Source organism: Kryptolebias marmoratus, linkage group LG7 (genome assembly GCF_001649575.2).
Source record: "Kryptolebias marmoratus isolate JLee-2015 linkage group LG7, ASM164957v2, whole genome shotgun sequence".
Lineage (NCBI taxonomy): Eukaryota > Metazoa > Chordata > Actinopteri > Cyprinodontiformes > Rivulidae > Kryptolebias > Kryptolebias marmoratus.
Window position 1 is genome coordinate 7,847,774 of NC_051436.1, and position 24,648 is coordinate 7,872,421.

General features: G+C 39.7%; 1 protein-coding gene across 2 annotated transcripts; it reads left to right on the top strand.

The window, feature by feature from the left end:
- The first annotated feature begins 650 nt into the window (after positions 1–650).
- On the top strand, positions 651–24,648 carry LOC108234865 (synaptopodin-2). 2 transcript variants are annotated; one of them, XM_037976408.1, is made up of 5 exons: positions 651–851; positions 9,958–10,109; positions 10,736–11,487; positions 14,869–17,798; positions 21,675–24,648. In XM_037976408.1, the coding sequence occupies exons 1-5, from the start codon at positions 744–746 to the stop codon at positions 22,266–22,268; spliced, it is 4,536 nt and encodes a 1,511-aa protein (XP_037832336.1). In that variant the 5' UTR covers positions 651–743; the 3' UTR covers positions 22,269–24,648. The 2 variants fall into 2 exon arrangements, with proteins under 2 accessions (XP_037832336.1, XP_017269930.1); XM_017414441.3 differs by lacking the exon at positions 21,675–24,648 and having other exon boundaries at positions 654–851; positions 14,869–19,627.

Here is a 24,648-nt window from a genome sequence, read left to right on the forward strand (position 1 = left end):
TGAAAAAAATTGAGGTGGGGTCCCTGTACTCCTCTTCTTTTTAACTGCAGTGAAACAAAACTATTACACTCCCAATATAGGTTACTTAGTTTAGATTTAGAAATATGTTAGAATTTTAGACTCAGAAACTTGAAAATACTCATGCTGTAATGCCAAGTACTTGTTGGGGATGACTCTCAGCTACTACCTCACCAAATAAGGTGAATATCTGTGAAACTGAGTTATAATCATTTTAAGTTTGCTGAATTTGCTTAGCTGTGGCGGCCATCTTGCATCGTTTCGACTCCAAATGTTAACCAGTTGTAGTTTTACATCCAGCGATTATTTCCAGAGAGTTTCATTGCAATCTGTCCAGTGGTTCATGAGATATTTTGCTAACAGACAAGCCAACGAACACACACATGGTGTACAGGCACGAACTTTATCGCCTCAGGCTGCGAGGGATAATGAGCAGGTTCACTAACCTCACCTAGTTTGTAAAGAGAGAGTCTGTAACAACATACTGGCTTTAATCTGTTCCCCCTTACAGATTGGTCATGTTTAATGAGACCCAGCCTCAGGAACGCACCGCCCCGCAGGCGGGTCCGCGAGCCGTGACGCTCCTGAAAGTGGCGCTGGAGCAGAGCCTCGCGCACACAGCTCAGAGGATGAGGATGATGATGGTGATGAGGGGCTCGGTGTAAAGTGCTGCTGCTGCTGCTGACAGCTCCGTGGGGGTTCGGCTGAGGAGCTGTGCGCGCGCCATGGGCACCGGGGATTACATCTGCGTCACCCTGCGTGGCGGTGCGCCCTGGGGCTTCACCCTACAGGAGGGAGAGGGGGACACCTACAGACCTTTCCTCGTTTCCCAGGTAAAAACCACCTCTCGTCCTCTCCTGGTTCTTATTTTTTGCGTTTGCAGCCCGACTACTTCTACAGACTTTGTGCTGTTTTAGCCATTGTATCCAGACATCCAGCTCAGTCAGGACATGGGTGTTATGACTTTTGGTTTTTGTAACTTTTAAACTTTTTAAAATATTTCACTTTCAAATGTTTTCACCACAGACACACACAGAGATCTTTCAAATTCCTTCAGAAAGATTTCCCCTGAAATCTGCTACTTTTTCTATTTCTGTCTTCTTTATCTATTTTTAGCTACCCCTTTTGCCACTTTCAGATTCTACTTTTGCCACTTTTAGCTTTTATGTACTATTTTTCATATTTAACTTTTAGCTATACTTTTGCTGCTTTTATCAAGTCTTTTGTGAGTCTATAGCTTTCAGCTGACCCTTTGCTTCTTTTAGCTACTGTTTTGCTACTTTGAGGTTTTAGGTAGTGTTTTGCTGCATTCAGCTTTTAGCTATTGTTTTGGAACGTTTAGCTGGCTTTTTGCCACTTTTAGGATCGAGCTAGCCTTTTGTTACTTTTAGCTTTTAGCTAGTTTTAGGCTTTGTTATCACTTTTAGCTAGTGTTCTGCTTCTTTTGTAAATGAAGTTGAATTCTTTTAGCTTTAACAACAATGTCCGGGTCAACAATTTCTTTAGCAGACTACAGCGGTCATTCAGCACTCAGCATTCAGGCAGAGTTTTAGCTGAAAGTGTTTCCTCTAGTTTTATTTGCTTTGATTCAACCGTCATATTTCTCCAGCCACTAATCATCCAAGTGTTTTTCTCCCACTGACCTGCTAATTCAACTTTAAATTAATTTACTAAAGATAAGGGGGGGATTAAAACTATAATTCTTGTAGTGCTGAAAAATCCGAAGGCACCGTGTTGTTAAGGTTGAATATTAAAAGGCTGGATTCCTCGGTGTGCGTCTGGCTGCATATTTGTGCACTCTGGCTGTGTTTTGGTGAGAGATTCCTCAGCACCCTTATATGGTCAAAGCTAAAGTCAGAGTGAGGAGATCGGGGCAGCGTGATCCTTCACCGCTTTCAGAGGCTTCGGCAGGAAAACAGAGCAGCGTTCAGCCTGTGACCCCAGAGAAGTCTGGAAGAGCAGAGCAGATGCAGACAGACCAGAACTGAGAAGTCCACTCAAATCAGTGACTAGGGAAGAGGAGGGCAGGGAATCTTTTAAGCCTTGTTAAGCCTGATAATGAAGGGATAAACCTCAGGTGGAGGATTTTATCTGACTTGATATATTATTATTGTAATATGAACATCACCAAGGACAGTTTGGTCTGTAATAAATCATTCCATGTATCATGCTTTGGTCAAGGGAAGAGAGGAACGTGTCAATTTATCATAAATAATACAACTTTCTCTTTATTATTGGTAAATAACACAATATCATTTGTGATAAATAAAAAAGTCCATCCTCTTTCAATTTAGGACATGATAATTGTGATCTGGTCTTCACCAGGTTCTAACATTATTTAAATTGAACCTCAAGTGTACAAAAACACACAACAGATTACTCTGTGTCGTTATTTACTACACAAAAACAAAGCATGAAGAACCTTTATGTAAACTAAGTCTACCCTTGCTGCCAAGGTGGAAGGACATCAGCAATGACCTTAAAGAAGCAGCTGTTGCTGCCCATCAATCCAGGAAGGGTTGTAAGGTCATTTTTAAACAAAATGGAGTTCATCGTGTAATGTATATTTAAATGCAAAGTGCATGTTTGGTGAAAATGAAACACGGCACATCAGCCAGGCCATGTATGAACCATCAAGCACGGTGAAGGAAGGGTGATGATTTGAGCTTGTTTTGCAGCCACAGGACCCAGGCCCTTTGCAGTCATTGAATCAAATGTCAGGATATCTGAATGACAGCTAAAGCTTGGACCAAACTGGGTCACGAAACAGGACAATGATCCTAAACACAGCAGTTAATCTACAACAAAATGGCTGAAAAAGAAAAGAATCAAGGTGCTGCACTGGAAAAAAAGAGTGGGTCAAACCTTCTCCATGTGTGAGAAATTTCTACAGAAAACCACTACTTCAAGTTATTGTTATAGAGTAGAAATTCAACAAGTTTACACAGAAGAGTGCTGTAATGTGTGTGTGTGTGTGTGTGTTTACACTCAAAGCCAGGTGCCTTTACTCTGAAGAGCTGCTCACGCTCTATATATGGTGCTGCGGTGCACGAACTGAAGCTGCACAGATCGCTCATCGGCTTGTTGTCCAAATAGTGACGATGTAAATGTTTTCCTTGAGCCGCATTCCTGCGACATCAAAGTTCCGCCAGAGGGAAGTTTCTGGACGCGTTTCAGCCACAGATCCAAGAACTGAAGCCTCAGTCATAACGGTCATCTTGGACTCTTATTGTGATTTCTGTATGATGATGGGTAGGTTTTTTTCAACAGTTTGCTCTTAAAACTGTCCCTTCTGCTATTACAAAGGCCTCTGAAGGTAAAAGTTTGTAGGAGAGCTTGCTTGGAATCATATAAATGGACCAGAAAATTTCTAAAAACATTCTTAAGAGTAATAAAGTTACAGCCAAAGATTGCAAAATCAGCTTTGTAATACTCGAAGATAAGAAAATTTCTTACATTTTAAAGAAAGAGAATCATAATCAAAAGTAATGTTAGAGCTGTTGCCAGTAGCTCCTTTTGGTCACCGTGGTAACCACACACCTGTGTCTCTCACTCCCTGACAACAAGCTTAACATAGACAGACAGAAAGTAAGAGTGGAAAGTAAGCCTCAAACAACGACTCGCTGAGCAAAAACTACAAGTCAGAACTTCAAAGTTCTTGAACCGTGAGCAGCAAGACACTGACTGTCGCACATGTGATTTTTTTAAGTTCTTACAGTGTTTTATATTGGAGATAAAACAAGTAAAAAAAACAAACTTCACTTCTATTTTCGAAAAGGATATTTAGAGCTAAAATATTACTAGAGTCTGTGGAAGCTTTGGTGTGAACTGTCTGCATCCTGAGGGGATTTGTGAGGAAACCATAAGGCCTATAGCAGTGAGAGAAACACTGGGCGAGATTAGACAAACATCTCTACGATTTGATGTATACTTTATATATGGATTTAAAAAGTTGTGGGTATAAGAAGAACGTGTTTGCAACAGATTTGAAAGTTTTAGGTCAGAGTGTGTGACGTCAGCAATCAGTTGAACGGTTTGTGAAAAAATCTCCAAAAATTGTAAAACTTCAACTGCGATTGTGTAAAAACTGTAAAAGGTATCAAAATGAAATTTCGCTCACGTAAAGTCCAACGCTGTGTGGCCCGTTTAAACTTTGAATGATGTTTCTTCTGTGAAGCAAGTCTGAGCTATGGAGCTCCAAAGAGGGCTGACTATTCCCACTTTGTTTAGCCAGGTTGAACAATGTACAAACTGCCAAAAGTCCTAGAAAGCTATTCCTGATCGTGTCGCATGTTTTGATGTATAATTTGCATGTTTTTTTCTTGTCTGTTTTTTAAGCTGCAGGCCGTGAAAACAGACACAAATCACGACAGAAACTAAAATCCCAACTCCAGTGAAGTTGGGACGTTGTGTAAAGCATAAATAAAAACAGAATATGATGACTTGCAAATCCTTTTCAACCTATATTTAATTCAATACACTACAAAGACAAGATATTTAATGTTCAAATGGTTAAACTCTATTGGTTTTGTTTTTTGGAAATATTCCCTCATTTTGATTTTAATGCCTGTAACATGTTTGCTTGTATCCTAGAAGCTAGTTGGAGAAAACACAGGAAGATGAAAACAAGTTAGTTCCTGGACAGCCATGTTCAAAATCCTTCCTATATTTCATTTACAAATATACAAAAACAAGCGCACAATCTTTCAAACTGTCGTGTAAAACGGCATGCCAAGAACAACAACTACAGCAAGGTTAGCTTGGCTCCGAGCGCCCTGTTAGGCTTTTATTTCACGTAATCCAGCCTGCAAAGTGCTCTCATGTGTTGGGTACTTGTAAATACACTGTTTTGAAGTGTTGGAGCGAGTGAGGTGGATGATAAATGAGGAGTTTGCTCGTCATCTGGAAAGAATAACACGAACCTTTGAACTTGTTTTGTGGGGTGGATGTAAAGCCAGGTCTAGAAGTTAAAAGTAAACAGAAAAAAACCCAAAAACATACTAATATCACAATTAACAGGTTAAAACTGTAGGTTTTCTTCAGTCTGATCAAGTGTTCTTCGGACTTGTGTTGAATGTAGAAAGTGTTTGGTTTCAGTGGTTTTAGCAGACAGGAGCAGCATGGGCGCTTCGGGGTTTCCACTCTGAAAAGGTTCTCTCCATAAAAGGAAGGTTGTATTTGGAGTCCTGGCCTTGGGAAAAGAAAATAAGTTTAAAGAAGAGTGAGGTCACTTTAGTTTTAAAGATACAGAAACACCACAGATTTCCTTGTCCTGTCAGCCTAACGGAGACATTTTGACCTGTAACTGTGGGGATGATGTTTTCCTGTTTATAGTTTCTTCAGCATGTTTTTGGTCTGTAACTCCTTCAGCATACTTTCAGTTGTTTTAAACATTCATTAGTGAACATCGTGCTCAATTGGGAATACTGTGCTATGATATTTAGTAGTCTTAACTTTTATACTTTTTGAATTATTTACCCTTACCCTGAGATCTCTTCAATTCTGTCATTGTTCAATAAACCCACCTCATCATGCTTGCCTGTTTTTTTTTCTTCTTATGCTATTTTTAGTGTTTAGCTACCGTCAGGCTAATTTTAGCTTTTAACTATTTTGCAGTTTTCTTGCTTTTATTTCTAGTTTTGCTTATCTTAGCTTACAGCTATTGTCTTGCAATTTTTTGTTGCTAACTGAAGCTTTTAGCTACTGTTTGGCTAGTTTTTGCCTTTTGCTACTCTTTTGCCATTTTCAGTTTTTAGCTACAGGTTTCCTGTTTTTTTTGCTTTCAGCTACAATTTAGCTATTTTTGACTCTCTTAGCTTTTTGCCATTCTGTTCCTAATTTTACTGTTTTGATATATTAGCTTACAGCTACAGTTTTGCAAGTTTTATCTACGGTCTTAGATCATTTTAGTTCTGTTCTGATTGTTGTAGCTTAACAATTCGGAAAATAAAATTTCTTCAATTACTGAGGTGTTCCATCTTGTTGAATATTAATGCACATCATGTGACAAAACAGTTGGAACCTAAATGCGTAGCTGCAAAATATCCAGGTACAACTATTATTCTTTTACGTAATAAAAACAAACTTGTGTCCAACTATATCAATAACCTGAATAAATACTCCTTCTTTCCAGGATTACTATGTCAGTTGCAGAGCAAAAACACATCTCTTGTTGCTGATGTTTCAGCCGTAATAGTTCACCGAAGGAGACTCATTAAACTGTTAGCAAATCAGCAAAATGCCTTCACTTCGGTCATTCAGTCAGTGCTCCACAACTACTTCCAGTCCAGGAATCACTGCTCTTCATTTCTTATCAGTCATAGTTTTCTTGCACTGTTAGAGATCTCAGATTGGGCTTGTTTTGTTGCAACATCTGAACAGATTGAGGTTTTTGATCTGACTATAGTTGGAAGCTGTGTGGTGTTATTGTCACAGTAGTAGTTGTGTGACTTTGTTCCCACTTCATTCGTAATACTAAACAGCATATTCAAGGTCAGATAACTGTGCTGTATCTCTTGATACTGTAGTAGGAGTTGTGCATAATTTTTTTAATTATTGTCTATATGTACATCTTTTATATCGCCACCAAAGGCGATAAGGTTTTTGCCTGTAGCTTTCTAAAATAAAATACAAAAAAACTAAACTAACTCACTGAGTTACTATATATTCATTTGGGTTTCCTACAGTCAGTTTGTTGTGGCAAGTTATTCAGTATTATTAAAATTTGTGAGATATTTAGCTAACAAACAAATACTCATACATTTACTTTATTGCCCCCATTTCATGGAGCAGGCAATAAGACATTAAATGTAAATGTTCCTCACATGGTGTGTGTGTGTGTGTGTGTGTGTGTGTTACCTGCTAGCAGCTGGAAAGTATTTACCAAAACTGTTTTTTTTTTTAAAAAAAAAGCATGATTGCTTTGAGCTGTGGAAAGCTGGAACTGCTCTGAACCGTGCGAACAAGTCAGTTTCAAGCTTCCTGTGATTTTCTGTCATTTAAACACCTTGTAAAAAATATTACAGTAAATAAAAAATAGGCTCCCCAGGCATGCGGTGTTTTGTATTTGCTGTCCCTCACAAAGTGAGCAATAAAAGTGATAATTAGTCGGATCGTGTTTTTGAAAACCATTGAATTTATCAGCCACTTCTTCAGCATCATGTAACTGTCATCATCTTCAGAACCATTATACGCAAATAAATAAATAATAATGAAGCTTCAACTTTAAAATCTCGGCCAGGATCGAAGCCATAATTGGTATCTGTTTAACATTTGTCTGACCGTGTAAATTTGACTTACGAGAAAAGACGACAAACACTTTCCCTCCTTTTTTGGATCAGTTACTGTAACATTCCAGTCAGATCCATCCTCCCTGTAACGAGGTGAGAGTCCCAATGGCCAGACTCCCTCACTGCCTTATAGGGCTTGTTTAAACTCTTAAAAACTAGAGCAACGACGCAGTCAAGAGGGGTTTTAAAGAAGTTACCGGATTTAGAATGTGACTCCAAACTGCTGGTGTGTTTATTGTTGTGGTTGTTGCACGATTTAGACTCAGACTTACATTTTGTTTGTCCAAATTGCTCTCTTCGAATGCCTGCTGACTGGAAAGAAGTGTTTTTGTTTCCTAAATGCAAGTTAAAGAGCAACAACTGTGACAGAGCAGAGGTTTAATATGGTTTAAAATAAAAATAAATAAATAAAAGATATGCTCTGAGCTGGAGTACAAGCCAGTTTTGAGGCATTTCTGTGTTTGCATGTTAGTCCTGCATGTTCAAATTATTTTTCTCTTCCTCCTTCAGAGGGAAGTTTTCAAAATAACTGTATCTGCGCCATCTAGTGGTGAAGTGTTTTTACTACAATTGTTCCAAGTTGTAGGTACAGAATCTAAAGCAGTGGTGTCCAGTCCTGGTCCTGGAGGAACACCTTCCTGCATGTTTTAGATGTTTCTCTGCTGTGTAACACTTGATTTCAGTGACTGAGTGATTAACAGGCTTCTGCACAACTGGAAGACCTACTGAAGAGCAGAGAGACAACTAAAACATTCAGAAACCAAACTTAAAGATATGTCTGCAAAAAGTAAGTAATCTCACCTCCACTGTACCAAAGGGACATTTACTTATTTCTCCACAGCTCCCCTTTAATGTCAGTGATTAACTCATATTGATTCTCTTGTAGGCATGTTTCTGTAACTACATCAATAAATCAATTAAATAAACCTTCTCTAGATTCAGGACTTCAGTGTTCTGACCATAATAAACTGTCAAGATTTGCCTCTACCAACATTTTAAGACTTTTTGTGTGTGTATTGTCTTAGTTTAAGAACTAACAGAGTGTGGAATTATTTACCTGGAAATTAATATTTAAGTCTACAGAAAACAGGATTGCAAACGTGCACCACAAATTTCACTCCAACCTTCCCATTTGTATTATATACCCAGTATCTTAACAAATTTATTGACGCATATCCATTAATTGGGTGGTGCTCCAGTGGTAATTTACACCCACAGCTGTGTAAGTGGCCTTTTGGGCAGGATTTATGGTGTATTTCCCCTTTATTAAAATCCTCTTATTAATGAACCATTAGGCTGCAAGAACCAATTACAAGGAAATGAAACCATCGGTCACCGGGTTAACTGAGTAAAGAAGTGCCCTTTAACTGGATCTCCTCTGTGCTGGCCTACTGCTGTTATGCACAGTTGGAAATTAAAAATGAAATTGACACTTTTCTAATTAAATATCAAACCTTAATTTCAATTTAAGCCATGCTGTTTGCAAATTTTAACACAAATTCTTGACAAACTGTAGTGACTTCCTGTATTTTGATGTAATTTATGCTCATTTAACATCTGTAAAACACTGAAGATCTCGATTCCTCTGGTCACACTAAGAGCTGCACAATATATTGAAAGTTGATCATTATCGCAAAATCAGTATGTGCAATTTTAGTGTTGTTGTCCAAGTTGCTTGGACTGCAAATAATCATTGGTTATTATAGTCTAAATTATGTCAGTGGCTGAGACGCACACACAGAGAGTGGTGTGAGTAATGTGGTGACAGAAAGCCCTCGTCAAGCAGAGGCCAAAAACTGCAAGTGACTGAAGTGGCCGTGTTTGGATCAGAATGTCTACCAATGGTATGAAAACATGCTTATTTTTCTAAAGGTAATTTCTTACCTGATTGTGACTGTTGGAGACTAGTCGGCAACTCGACATTTTGATAAAAATGCAAGAAAATCAATGAATTTCCTGTTACAGTCTCACTGAATTCTGAGGGTTTGAGCAGCCAAGTTTAAAAAAAAACAGCCTATTTTCATGTGCATGGCTTGCAAAACTATTCTTGTTCGTGCGCATTATTTCGTTGCCTACCTCTACCCATTTTAAATCCATGTTGGGTTTAAAACCCCATGTTTATGATTTAACCCTCCCGTTGGCTTTGGGTCAATTTGACCCGAAGATACAAGGGCTTCTCTTCCTCTCTTCAGCTAAGAGGGCTTCAGGAGGATTAATCTGCTTGGGTACCCAGGGTTGCTTCCTTGGATGTTTTCTCTCCCGTTCAGGTGTGAAAATACAGCTCCATCACTCTAAATGCCAACTAGTCATCAACAGTCGCATTCCAGTGAGATCCTACCTTAAGCTGTGTACCAAACATAAACCTTTGTTGTTTTACAACGGAGCGTTCTTTTTTCAAACCAAAACTAGACATATTGCTAAAAATAGTTCCCACCATACATAACAGTTGATTAACTTTCCTTGAGTACAGATTTCTGGTATCTAACTTTAATGGTGACTAACATTTAAAACATGATTTATTTTGGCTTCTGTTGCCTCTGTCTGGGCCGGGCGAAGATTTGCATTTTTCACACTTTGGGTATCCCTTCTGGACATTTGTTCTCTTTCTGAATTTGCATTGTCGATTACATGTTTTTGTTATCCTTCGCAGGTGGAAGAGGGTGGTCATGCCTCCCTGGCTGGAGTGCAGGAGGGTGATGAGGTTGTGTCGATCAACGGGGAGCCGTGTGCAGATCTTACCCTCTTACGAGCGTTTGCTCTCATCGACACATCGATCGACAGTCTGCAGTTACTTGTCAAAAGGTAGTTATTTTGCTCATTAGCTAGTAGAGGGTTTTTATAGTCTGTGTCTGCTCAACAAAATATAGTTCCAAACAAACTTGCGTTATATCTAGTAAGACATCCATCCATTTTCTTTACCCACTTTTCCATGTATTATACAATTATGTTTATCTATGAGGACAAGTTAATAACATCATTCATAAAGTAAACTCAATTCAAAAATGCCACCATAGCTAATTGAGCTCAGGAATGACAACAATGGCTATGACTCAGTCAATTTAAAAAATACTGAGCTACAATTTGGTGTGGTTGTAGCTGAGAGTCCTTCTCAAACTTCCTCAAACTCTGAGCATGAACAGACTTCGCCAGGTCTTTATTTTTTGTATGCAAGGCGGTGGGCAAAATGCATTCTTTTAAGTAAGGCTACTTTTAGTCAAAGAAGAAAACATAATAATAATAAGATGATCAGAAAGTATTCTAATACTTCACACATTTTTGAATGCTTGAACTTATACAAAAAAATCCACCATTGCTCTCACTAATGACCAAATGAAACAGAAAGTGTCTTTTGTTTTTAGAGTAATTCATGATAAAATAGCAAAAAATGCTCCATTGCTCATTGCCTTTTTCTGTCTTTTCTCCAAAAGATACCATTTTGTCCCCTCTGAAGACTGTGGGTCTAAAAAGATGTGCTGTGGTGAAAGGACCTCTTCAGGCGAGGCTTTAGAAAGCACCACTCTCCACATCTTCTCTTCAAAACACAGGTCCAATGTCTCCGGGGAGCTCTACACATCTGAGTCCCAAGGGGAGTCCCGTTGTGGCGAGTTGGACGCTGACACGGAGGTTCTCCGGGGACCAGATCTTCATTTATCTGACACTTTTGGAGGCCACGAGCTGGTTTTTAAGAAATACAATGAAGAAGTGCGGCGGTCCTTCTCCCCTGGAGATATGGTGGAGCTCCAGGTGTCCCTGTCTGAGCAAAACTTGGATGACGGGGGCTGCTCCTCCCTCGTTAGCGCACGTGGGATTGAGGGGGAGCTTTCCAGCAGAGACGTTATAGAAACAATTCACACCACCTCCATAACGTCTCACTACCTGCCGTGCCCCGCCAAGGAGCCGCTCAGGCAGCGTGGAGTGGTGGTCCGCTCCCCCTCGTCGCTCGGCCAGCAGGAGGGCATCCCGCAGCAGCCAGCAGAAGCATCAGGAGCAGGGAGGGGCGTGCTGCGCGTGGGTGGCCCTGAGGTCAGTGATAGTGACGGAGAGCAGTGCGAGGGTGCTCCTGAGTCCTTTACCATCTCATTTCAAATTCCATCGGAGGAGGCAGCAACAGGAGAAGAGCAGGACTCGGATTCTGACGGGGATCAAGAAAAACCCAACAAGCATCGGGCGAGGCACGCTAGTAAGTAACTTTGGAGCTTTTTTTGTGTTCGAACCGATGAGTGTTGCATCGTTAAATGAACATGTGAACATGTGTGCATTCCAAAGTCTGATGTCCTGTGTGTGTAAGGCTTAAAATAGGATGTCTTTTACTGCAGTTGGAGGCGGGAGCTCATTCCTTTGAGTGAAAGCAGATACAGCCTGGTGTAACTGGAATTACAGCATGGCAGAACCAAAATGCACATATTTAACAAAAGCTTTTTAAACTAAAGGTCTAGCACTCTTTGAAGGATTTTATGTTGCCTGCTGCTTTTCATGCCAGAGTTTTAACTAACTAACTAAGATTGTGTTGTGTTGCAAAATGACAGGATCATAGCTATTCTGGCCTAACCTTGAAACTAACATTATGCACAATCTCCTTCAATATTGTAATATTGCACATGATCTGTTAAAGCTTGGAATATGTGAAGCGAATGACTGTCAGCTACTACCACACCAAATTTGAGCCCATTATCTGTAAAACTGACTGAGATACAGTCATTTTTGTGTCAGCTAAAGTCAGTTAGCTGTAGCCATCAGTTGTAGATGTTCAGCCAAAAATTACTTTCTGAGAGTTTAATTGAAATCTGTCTATTGGTTTAGGAGAAATTTTGTTAACAACCAAACAAGGCTGACTCCAACACTTAATGCCAAGGTTTTATCTTTCCCGTGGTTTTTGGGTCAAATTGACCCAAGGTTAAAAGGACTTCAGCAAAAATGTTGTGGAATGTGTTGTGCTCAAACACACTTTGAGCACAACACCTTTGACTTTCAGCTACTGTCACGCCAAATTTTAGCTCAATACCTGTAAAATTTTCTGGGCATTTTTGTGTTTGTTAAGATTGCTTTGCTGTAACGGCCATCTTGAAGTAGTAAACAGTATAAACAAACACTTACACAGATGCAGGTAAAACCATTATTGCTCCTGTGATAATAAATAGCAATTAGAAAGTGTCCTGGTGGTGAATATGGACACCGAGGTGCTCCTCTGAGCCATGTAGAAGACATAAAAATAACACCAGCACGCTGATGATGCCTGCACAAGTTGCTCTTTGACAGACACCAGCATGTGCTCCTCTAGTCTGCAACCTGATCCTTTCAGACTGGGTGCTTTAACTGAGCTGAAAAAGTGAGCGTGTTGCTCACTCCCGTTGTCTCCTCCACCTTCAGGTTAGTCTAGCAGAAATATTACAAAGTAAGCTTGTTGGATTTTTGTTATTGGATTGTTTGAGACTGGGTTTGTCGTGTTGTGTTTGACTTATGTGGGGGTAAAAAAGGGAAATATACAGTCAAGGACTTGTAAAGACACTGACTTCTAAATTTATTGCCTGCAGCCTATTTTTTTCAGTTTGTATTCTTGGCTTGTTTATTGGATTGAATGGGTGGTTTATTGTAGAGCCTTCTCGGTGAACAAGAATATTATGTATGGATCAGAGAATTTTATTGCTACTCTATAGGTCAATATTTTATGTACAGCTAAATTAGAAATAAGACAGTTGCAAATAGAAAATGTAAACTATAGCTAAGGGCAGAATGTTTCGTGGGTAAATGCAGTTACCATGTGATGAAATCCTCCATTTCCTCAGGTTAAAGTTTGTTGTTTGTTTTGACCAATTCAATCAAAGTGCATGAGATCTTTTGGAATTAGTTGATCTTTCATGCTCCTTTTTTTTCAAAAGCTAGTTTTGTTTTCTATTATTGTATGAATGCTGATTCAGTTTTTTTATTTTTTTACCATGAGTTTTTTGCAATCAAACTACTTCCTCATACGTTGCGCTATTTTAGTTCTCTAGTTTTGTAACTCTTATGCCTAACTTTATTTACAAAGATTTTACCCATAAAAATACATTGAGATTGCTTCAGTTTTTACAAAAAAATGCTTGCTGAATTTTGGACTACCTATGCAACTTTTAGTTTTTAGCCACTATTCTCCTATTTTTAGCTTTTAGCTTTTGCTACTTTTAGCTTTTAGCTAGCCCTTTGCTAATTTTAGGGGTTTGCTTATATTTTGTTATGCTTTAGCTTTTGGCTAGCATTTTGCTATTTTTGGCTTTTAGCTACAGTTTTGCTTCTTCGGGCTCTTAGTTAGTGTTTCGCTTTTTTAGCTTTTAGCTAGTCTTCTGGTTCTTTTAGCTTTAACAAATCTGTTTCTACGTCTTTTGCAAATTTGAACAGTCTTTCAGCACACATCATTCACTCTGCATTTTCACAGAAAATGTGATTTCTCAAGTTTTTTTTAGCCTTGTTCAAGCCCTAGAGAAGAACTACACATAAGTATAATAGACATGGTAAAGTTGCTTAAATTTGGGGTAAACGAGTGACACAAAACAGCTTTTCACTTCTATACTTTTGCTTACTAAGGTTGTAGATGAAGTTTGCAAGAACTGCTTTGAACTTTTGCTTAAAGTATGTCAGTGATCAAAGCAATGAAACATACTGATAGAACTTCCATTAATTAGGGTCTGGGGCACTCTGTTCAAATTTATATACTGCTCTCCTATACAAATAAATTATATATTTTGTTGCTTTGAACTTTTAACCTTATGATCGCCCTCATTTAGTTGTGGCAGGCGATAATCTTATGCCTGTGTCAATGCTTATGTTTGACTAACAGCAAAATATCTTGTGAACTAGAAAACTGATTTTAATGAGTCAAGTAATTATTGGATGTATATTTACAACTGGTTACCTTTTGGGCTCAACCTGATTCACGGTGCCTGCCACAGCTAATTGACTTTAGCAAGCGCAAAAACAGCTTTAAACCCAGTCAATTTTACAGATATATAGCTAAAATTTGGTGCGGTAACAGCTGGAAGTCACCCCTAAAACATACTCCAAGTGCTAAGACATTGCATGGGATCTTTGTTTAAAACTCTGGCAGTAACTAATTTAACTAACTAATTAACTACAATTCACTCTGTCCAACTGTTAGAAAAGTAACTCATCAATCAGGTGACAAATTTCAATCAAACATTTACCATGTAATCAATTGGTGGATGTACAACTACAACTGCTTAACTTTTGGAATCAACCTGGTTCAAAATGGCTGCTACAACTGTTTGACTTTAGTAGACACAAAAATGGCTGTAACTCAGTCATACTTACAGTTGAACTAAAATTGGGTGTGGTTGTAGCTGAGAGTAATCCCAATACTTTGAGTGCTAACAGATTATGCATGATCGCTCAAAACTTTGACATACAAGGAAGAGTGAAATATGAATTGCTTCAAGAATTACTAGTTTTACTTGCGATGAAATCCTTCTGAAAGAAACACTTGTTTAAATTCACCATTGTTGTATTTTTTTTTTAAATCCATTCTAAACATGGAACTTTCTTCTTCTTCTTCTTTTTTTTCTTTATGCAGGGCTCAGGCGAAACGAGAGTCTGTCTGAGAAACAAGTGAAAGAAGTCAAGTCCAAATGTAAACGTATTGCTCTCCTTCTTTCGGCTGCACCACCAAACCCCAATAACAAAGGGGTATTGATGTTCAAGAAACATCGTCAGAGGGCCAAAAAATTTACACTTGTGAGCTACGGCACAGGGGAGGACGAACCCGAGTTCAGTGACGAAGAGGAAGAGATTCACGGAGACAACATACACAAAACCCTTGCTGGTGAATTAACTTTTGAAGCTTCTGCCAATTCCAAATCAGACAAACCATTTTTCTCTCATGCCCCAAGTAGTAAAGGTGCAATAACTCTAAATTTGGACAAGAGTCTTCTTGAAATTAAAAGGGACTTGAACAATCAAGCAGAGATGGAATCTTTGCCTGACACTAAAGGCAAGGGTGCATTAATGTTTGCCCAACGACGTCTGAGGATGGATGAGATTTCTGCTGAACATGACGAACTTAGACGCCAAGGGATACCTGTGGAAGGAGTACAGGAGACTGAGAAGAAAGTGGCGGAGCACTCTTACATGCAGTCTGCAACAGAGGGTCATGCTTACATGGATGTTAACATGCACCAACAAGGCCAACAGCACTACCAGCAATATCAAGAGCAGCAGTACTATGAGCAACAACAGAACTATCAACAGCAATATCAACAATATCAGCAGCAGCAGTATGAACAAAGAGAATATCAGCAGCAGCAAATGTATCAGAACCAGCAGGAGTATCATCCAGAGCAACAGCAAATGCAGCACTATTCTACAAACATCAATGGCACGGTCCAACATCAAACCAATGAAATTCACAGTTCCTTCAGCAATCGTACCGCAAAGCCCTTTACTGCAGAAAACATGGTGGCAACACCTTATTCTCATGCAGCAAGTGGGACCAACCAAGATGGAGGTCAGGGGGAGCAGATAGCTTCCCGTGATGAGCGCATTTCTACTCCTGCAATTAAGACGGGCCTGTTAGACTCGAGAAGAAAGACTGTTGGCAAACCCATGTTCACATTTAAAGAAGCCCCCAAAGTGTCACCTAGCCCTGTGCTGCTGAATCTTCTTAACAGAAGTGATAAAAAAGGGTTTGAGTCTGGACCTGAGGAAGACTATCTTAGCCTTGGAGCTGAAGCTTGCAACTTCCTTCAGTCTCAAAGAGTTAAACACAAGATTCCTCCACCGGTGGCTCCAAAACCTATGATCAACCCCAACTCTTTTCCTTGGTCCTCTCAGATAGAAGCAGCCAACCAGGACATGCCTCAGTGTGCTGAAAATAGTCTATCCACACCTGCTGCAGCCCCCACCGCAGAGATTGTCCCTGCTCTAGAACTAGAGCCAACTCCTGCACCTGCCCCTGAGTCTTTCACCCTTCCTGCGGCCCAAGAGACTCCTGCCATCACCAACACAGCAGAACAGCCTGCTTGGACAGAACCAGAGGCTCAACAGCAGCCTCCACAAGTGACAGTTCAGGAGGCAAATAGTCAAGTGAATTCTGCTCTGCAGTCTGAAACTTCACAGATGACCTGGGGAGCAGTACAAGCACAGCAACAGCCATCTTCCTGTTCTTGGCAATCAGCACAAGTGCAGCCTCAGAACCCACCTCCACGACAGTCCTCACCACAGGTATCATGGGCAACACATCAGCCTAATCAGAACCAAACACATCTTCAGCATACCACAAGTACTTGGACACCTCAAAGTCAGCCATCCTGGACTCAACCAGAGGAGCAAGCACAAGGGCATGTAAATCCTCAGCCATCCTGGGCTCAACCTCAGCATCCACAGTCTCAGGCACAGGTTCAGCCACCTTGGTCACACATGAAGGAGAAGCCACACTTGCCACAAATGCAGCCGACTTGGGGCCAAATCCAAGAACCAATGCAACCACAGCCCCCAAACTCATGGACTCAGCCATCACAAATAGACTCTCAACAGCAACCACCATGGGTGCATGAACCTCAGCAAAAAGCACAAGCTCAGCCTCCTTGGGTTCAACGGGCTCAGCCAGAAACACAGTCACAACCACCTTGGGTTCAGGAACAACATCATCCAGATTTACCACAATCATGGCCAAAGGCTCAAGCATCAGGTCAACCTCAACCACCTTGGGTCTCAGGTCAACCTAAACAGCAACCATCTTTTAATGCCTGGGCTCCATCACAAACTCAAGTCCAATCTCAGCCACCATGGATCCATGGAGCTCAAGTACAACCTCAAGTACAACCTCAAGTTAATCTGAATCCATGGGCACCCGTTCCTACTCAAGCCCCATCCCAACCATCATGGGCTCAGCATCCTCCAGAGCATGGTGGTCAACAACACATAAATACTTGGGCTCAGGAACAAAATCAGCCCCAGCATCAACCACCTTGGGGTCAACCAGTTCCTTCCCAGCCCACACCACAACCAAACTGGCAACAGTCCACTCTAAACACTTCACAACAACCACAAATTAATATGTGGCCTCCAGGTCAGGTGCAGCCTCAAGCCCCAGGCAATGACTGGAGACCACAGTCACAGCAAACATCTTTAAATGTCCCCACATCTACAGTGAACATCGAACATGTTCCCAAATCTACAATAAACATCCAACCCTCCCCTAAACCTTGGCTTTCACCACAAAACCAAACCCCTCCTCCTCCACCCCAGCGAATGCACTCCTTTACAATTGGACAAAAAGCTTCATCACCTATCAACCCAATGGCTACTGTCTTAAATCCTAAATCAACCCCCGGTTCAGCTTATGAGATGCCACTTGTCAGAGGGAAAGGAGCTGATATGTTTGCGAAGAGGCAGTCTCGTATGGAGAAGTTTGTTGTGGACTCTGAGACTGTGGAAGCAAACAAAGCAAGCCGGTCGACGTCACCAGCTGCTTCCTTACCGAATGAATGGAAATACACACCGAATGTACGTGCTCCACCTACACGAGCATTTAATCCTATTCAGTCCCCTTTTTATCCCCCAGCAGCAACAAAGCAGCTTCCTGCAAATAGTCCTGTAACCAAAACAAAGAAAAAAGACCAGGAGAAAAAGATGCCTGCTCCTAAACCTCTCAATGTGATAGATGTCATGAAGCATCAACCATATAAATTAGATTCTTCACTCTTTATCTTTGGCTCAGGAGCAGAGGCTGCCAAGCCCCCTACACCAAAGCCCAGTTGTTCACCCCCTAATCCACTCCCAGATAATCAGCCAATTAGATATGAACAAATGGCCCCGGTACAGCAAACTGGACCATTTAATGCTCCATATCCCCAGCAAGCCTATGGGATACCCATGCAGCCTGTAATGCAAGATGGCCAGTATCAGCAAACCCAAGCTCCTGTTTATCCTTATCAGCAGCCTCCAGGTGGTCCATACCAGCAAGAATATAACCAGCAGTATCAACAACCTGTCCCACCACCAGCTTATCATCCCCAAGCTAATCAGTCTTCAAACCTTCCCTACCAACAGGCAGTCCAGGCTGCTTACCAGCCTGCCAGTAGTCCTCCCTATCTGGCAACTCCATCTGTGCCTTACAAACCACAGCCTACTAGTAGCTACATTGTGCCTAATTTTCCTGTAGCTGCCAGGCCTGAATCTGCGTCTGGTGGCGGCACTGCTCCTAAACCTAAGTTTACAGCTAACAAAAGCTCAGCTCAGGTGTGGAAACCTACAGCTGTAGAAAAAGAGTGATTCTTCTTAAATTATGGCAGGCTTATAGTTGGATTCAAGGGTTTGTGCTCTTGCAGTACACTGCCAAGTGGAAGATTTTGAGTACACACTGTAACCTTGTTTTTTCCTCACCCTACCTGATTTTGGTATCAGTTTTTAAGGTAAAATGTGCTAAACTTAGGCAATTATATAAAAGAAATCCAAAGTGGTGATGGTATAGGAATGTAGGGGAGCATTATGCTCAGTGTGACTATGGTGGAGAAAAGAAAAAGTCAGAACTGAATGGTGTCAGTCTGTGAAAGACAGAGGTTTATTTATAAAAGCAATAAGGTTTTATGTAATTATTGATAAAATAATTTAAACCAAAGTGAGTTAAATTACGTTAAAATGATTAAAAGATATAAATGTAGTGTAAAAAGAGAAACATTTAAGGGGGTGTGGAGTGCAAGAGAAGGGTGCGGGGTGTAATAATATGACTTAATTTGAACCATCAGGGATGTCAAATTACAGACATTATAGAACAACTTTGGAATTGTAGGCAATTTTTAGATAAAAGAAAAATGAACTGTGACCTTAAATAAGTAAAGGTTTGCTTAAATATATTTATTTCTTCTGTATTTTCTGTCTTTATTGTAGCACCTCCTTAAGTGGGTGAGTTTTATTTAAAGCTTTTTACCACCTGTTGCGTCATGTTAGACACTATATTTAAACTGCCTCGTATGAAGTCCAGATCTGAGGTCCACATGGTAGGTTTAAATTTCAACTTTAGCTTCCAAAAGCGCCTATCTTTTAAACAGTCGTAGGTTTTTCCTTCAAACAAGTCAAACTCATCTATTAGGCTTACCTTTCATTTGTTTTCATACATTTGTATGCATTCAATGAGCAGATCAGAACTGATACACAAAGAAGAATTGTTGAAAGACTTACATTTGTCCAATAGGGAATGCTCACAAATGTGTTTTTGGTACAAGGCTGCCTTTTCTTGTATTTTCATTTTTCCTTTTGTGTTGTGTTTCTCTTTATTGTGCACTTTATGTATGATTCACTGCAGTGCCATTAAACTATCTTTTATCCTTCTTGGACTTCCTTTCTTTTCTCCTTTGAGCATGTGTTTATGGTTTCTTCCATGTCATGTCTTTTTTTCTGTTCATCTTGCAAAATTTTCCTCCTTCTTCACCTGTTTTACAAATGCTCACAGTTGATTTAGAAAACGTGTCCTAAAAAGACAGATATTCCTCAACATCTAAATTATTTTTCACTTTTAAATGAATTAAGGGGAGCATTGAGGAAGCACATACTTGCAGAATACTAAGGATTAACCTTGGAGGCACAAATTTGCAAGGAAATACATAAATCTTTACCTTGAATCACGATGAATTGGTACTTTGATCACCTTTCCATACATACGTAGCTGCACATAAATTGCAACGTTCTTGAACATTTCTGCGACTGACACTCAAATTGTTTTGTTGCAATTTAGTTAAAAAGTGTCTTAATGAGATCCAAAATTGACCACCTTTTTTTGTTCTATTCCAATGTGTCACAATTTGGTTTCATATGATGCCAAACCCTCTCCAAGTTGGTTCACACTTTTTGACTCACTAATACAAGAAAAGCTGATGACAGGTTCATATTTTGAGAGAAAATTTGTCACAGAAATTGTTTGAACACGTTCAAAATTTCAGTGACACGAGAGCATGGCCCTGTGGCACACACAAGGAGATTGAGAACTTTCACAAATGCTACGAGACATTATGAAAATCCCTCATCAATGCCATTTGCAAACTGTCTCCAACAGTTGCATCCTAGTGACATACAGGCTTTAGCAATTCAGAATAATTTAACTGATTCTAGTGGGTGTTTATTAATTTCATAAAAGTGTAGGTATTTCTTATCCTGGAGTTTTAACTTCACATTGCATCATTTGGCTATCAGTAACTATATCTGGCAGAATTTCAATGTTATTATCAAAATAACTGGCTAGCAAGTTACTAGCTAGGTTATGCATTAGCTAGTAAAGCTAAAACATACAATTTACAATTGTTTTTTTTGCTAAGTTGACTGTTATGTGACACAACACTGATTCATCTCTCGAGTTTAGAACCCTTTTCATTACTGATTTATTTATTGATCAAAGTTATATAAATAAGCAAAAAACCTTCAATTGAAAAATTGCTCGAGAACATCACTGAAATGTGGAGAAATTAGTCCAAAGAAAAACCGTGAAAGATTTTCTGAAACCCTGGAAAACTATTAAGTAAAAAATATGAGAAAGTCTGGTTCTTTAGAACCAAAATATAAAGAAAGGAGGCATCAGAGTTTTGAACACTTCTGTACATTAGCTTCTCTTTCATAGATATATGTTAAATTAACAAAGGCAGGTAGTCAAACATAGTCGCATAGGCAGTCTCCTTCAGGAGAACCAAAACATGATCAGATTGTCTTTTAATCAGCTCATTCTTTGCCTTGTTTCTTGCATTGCTGCACTTGTTTTGAGCTTCCCGGATGTGGGTCTTTTTATTCTTTCTTTACTGATTTACCATTAGCTTTTCTATAGCTGCCTTTTTCCCCATTCTGTTCTGTCCTTACCATTTTTTCATAATATAGTGCACACCACTTACCAGAGGATGGCAGCACTGCCTTATCTTCATGTCAAGTGCATTCAGTAGACCAAATTGTGATAAAAGAGACTATATATGACATTTGGGTACCATTCTAAAGATGTCAACAGATTACTTTCATATTAAATATTTAGCAGGCACCATTATATTGCAGTTTTCAAGTGAAGGAGACTTACTGAAAACAAGCTGGATGTGCTTTGTTTGCCTCTTGACCCAATTGTTTTGGGAAATGCGAGGGCAGAAAGGTTTAAGAAGCTTACAATGAAATGGGAGACTAATCCACATCAAAATTAAAGATAACAAGTGATAGAGCTTTTGTATTTGGTGACTGGTTTAGATCTGAACTTGATTTTCATGTCAGTTTTAAGCCATGAAAAAACAGCAATTAAAAAAAATATGTTGAAAAGAACTAGTCATCATTTTTTGCTGTTTTTTAAGCTGATTTGCAAGTCAGCCAGACAATAATGAGCCTTTACTAAAATAAACATGTCTGGATCCTTCTCTGCAGGCGCTTGGCAGGAGTTACTCCCTTTCCCCACTAGCCAGGGTGCCAGTCATGGGCCAGAAATCAGCTTGTGCTTCTTCGTCTCCCAAGCCTTCAAGCCGATCCTCCATAACTCCTCCAGCAAGGCAGACCTCATGGCTGGAAAAAGGCTTCAAACCCCTTACCCCCTGGGAGGCAGCCTCCTGCCACCCCCTGGGCCTCGTAGAAGAAGCCTTTGCTTTCCAGAACCTCCAGCAATCTCTAGCCTCAAATGTCCGCTTGGCAGCCCAGCGTAAAATGCTGCCGGAGGTGCCAGCAGAGTGGCAGGCCAAGGTTACTTACCAAACCCCGCAGAAAACGGGCAGCCAGACTTGGAGCCAAAGCCGCAGTCAGAGTCGAGCTCCAATCCCATCATTTGTGTCTCCAACAAGAAGCCCTGTTTCCACTCCAGCGAGCCATGTTGGTTACAGGTCCCTGCCGAGGCAGTGGCGGCCTCAAAAGTATATGGCCGAGGCAAATCAGAGGCCTTTAGCGTCTTTGTCTCAGAGTAACAGGCCGTCAGAGAGGCAGACTTACAAGTCTGTGTACACCAGTAGTACCTGGAGTTGGCGGCGATAGAATAAAGCCAGTGTGTGAACAAGGAAAGTCTTGGTATTATCAGATTCCACAAACTTCAATGTAGTTAACGGTAATAGAATGTAAAGAAGGCAAACTAATACCTGATTGGACTTGGTGAATTGCTATTGTTCTGGGTTTTTTTGTTTGTTTGTTTTGCTATTTTTCCAAATTCTATTGGGCTGTTTTGCTCTCATGTTCTTTGACGTAAAGGGTTTCAGATGAATTTGTCTACTTCGGATGCAACAGTCATGTGAGAAAAGAGATAGTGGTGGTTCATTGTATTAGTGGTGTCCAATCCTGGTCCTGGAGGGCCGCTGTCCTGCATGTTTTAGATGTTTCTCTGCTCGTCGGCAGGTCTTCACATTTTGCCGAATCCTGCTAATTACTCATTCATCCAGATCAAGTGTGTCAAAGCAGAAAAAAATTTAACAGGATAGTGGCCCCCCAGGACAAGGATTGGACACCGCTGGTTTACATGAACTTACAAAATGATGTCAGTATTATGTCATTATGACAGTAAGCTAAATGTTTACTAGATAGAGTATTTTACACAATGAAGCGTGCCTGAACTGTGACTAATCAGATGAGGAACTGAGAATGTTGTTTTGAATGAATATGAGAGCAAATGGTCACCCGTCATATGTTCAGATTTGTACTGGAGAAGATGACAACAATGAACAACTTTGTGGTGTTTCTTAAAGAATTTTATGCTTTAAAAGTTCTTTACTGATTTTTCAAAAATACTGTTTGAAAAGCCTGTTGCTAAACATTGATTAACGAAAGTCAAACCTTCCAGCAAAATTGCACTAAATTGCCTCTTCAGGACTAACTTTTTGTTGCATAACGGGCACGTTTTCTTCAACACAACCAAATTGGAATGACACTAAAGTTAACAACATGACTGAGGTAATGCAAAACTTACCACTTCATGAATGTTCTCATGGACGGGTGATATATCAAATATACTCAAGATATCACAACTATTTCCATGTGAGATATCTTAAATTACTATTTTGCAATTAACCAGTATAAATCTTGCATTCTTTCAGCCCTCAACTACACTTACTGTGACAACAATTATTTTTATTTGTTGAAAGCTTATGGTTGACGCTTCCTGGCTAAAAATAAAACATTTGCTCTTCCTAAATAAATTTTGAATTTCCCCCCTTATTGCAGATTAAAAAAACAAGTCCAATAGATTAGTGGATTTGAATCACTGGAGTTATTTTGTGCATTATTGGGTTGAAATGACCATTTCTACAAGAATTTAGAGGGGCTGTTAATAAATTAAGATGCCTATAATGAATTGCAGTATATGGAAGGTCCATACCATCCAGTTTTACATACATCCAGTGTGTGTTTTTAAGACACTTCTTTGTATTCAGGCTTATGATCTCCTCACTCATTTCACACCCAAAGAAAAATTGTCTACACTCAAGACGAAACTGATTGAAGCTTAAAGCTTGAATTGCCAATTTGTTTCAAAACCATGAAGTTTGAAATGTTTTTCCTCACAGGATCCCCTTTTTTTAAGAACCTAACCTGTTTTGTGTCATAAAAAAATGACACAGGAACAGAAACAATTCAGGTCATTGTTTAGTTTGTTGTTATGGTTTTGCAGTTCAACTTGATTTTATATGTTTTTGCTGTGGATTTCTGTGTTTTTACATCTTGCATGTTTGTGCTCGGATTGATTGTGATTTTTTTCTTTCTATTGTTTTGTGCTCAATCCTCTGAGCTTGGGGACAAGATTAGAGATGTTTTCACAACAGAAAATCTTAACGTCATAATGTAATTAGTGGTGCCTTTGAAATGAGGCTTAAAACTTTGGGGAAAGGTTAGCGTTATAACTCAGCACGTATTACATAAGCTCTAATAAGTGAGATTAATTTGCTTATTTACCAGAAGCATTTTAATTGGTGCATTACCATACGGCCACTCATTGCACTCATGCTGTTTTATTAAAGCCGGGCAATCATTTGGTGGGATGGGAAGCAAATATTAACAAAGTATATAAAAATGATTGTCTTTGGTGTATGAAAGGTCATCTGTGAGTTACAGGGCTGCGGACATGTGGATTATATTTGGTTTAGACTTTTACTGTAATTTTGAAACCATCTCCAAAGAATAAAATTAGAGTGGTTGTTTTTACTCACACAGAGTGTATATTCCCATAAAGCAAACGGCTATAAATAAGATTCATCACACTGTTGTCTCAGCTGCCTTGATGTCACATCAAACTATTGCATACCTGTAAGGATTTTCTGTATAGTCTTCTATCAAACAATAAGTATTATGGTCATAATACAATACCACCAGTTTGTGTTCCATCCTGATTTTATAAAAATAAACACAAGAAATAGCACCGTTTCCGAAACTA

Bases quoted from the DNA above. Each gene is read 5' to 3' on its own strand.
- LOC108234865 (XM_017414441.3), top strand. From the start codon at position 744: ATGGGCACCGGGGATTACATCTGCGTCACCCTGCGTGGCGGTGCGCCC. The intron at 10,110-10,735 runs GTAGTTATTTTG...TTTCTCCAAAAG, and splicing joins CTGCAGTTACTTGTCAAAAG to ATACCATTTTGTCCCCTCTG. The intron at 11,488-14,868 runs GTAAGTAACTTT...TTCTTTATGCAG, and splicing joins GCATCGGGCGAGGCACGCTA to GGCTCAGGCGAAACGAGAGT.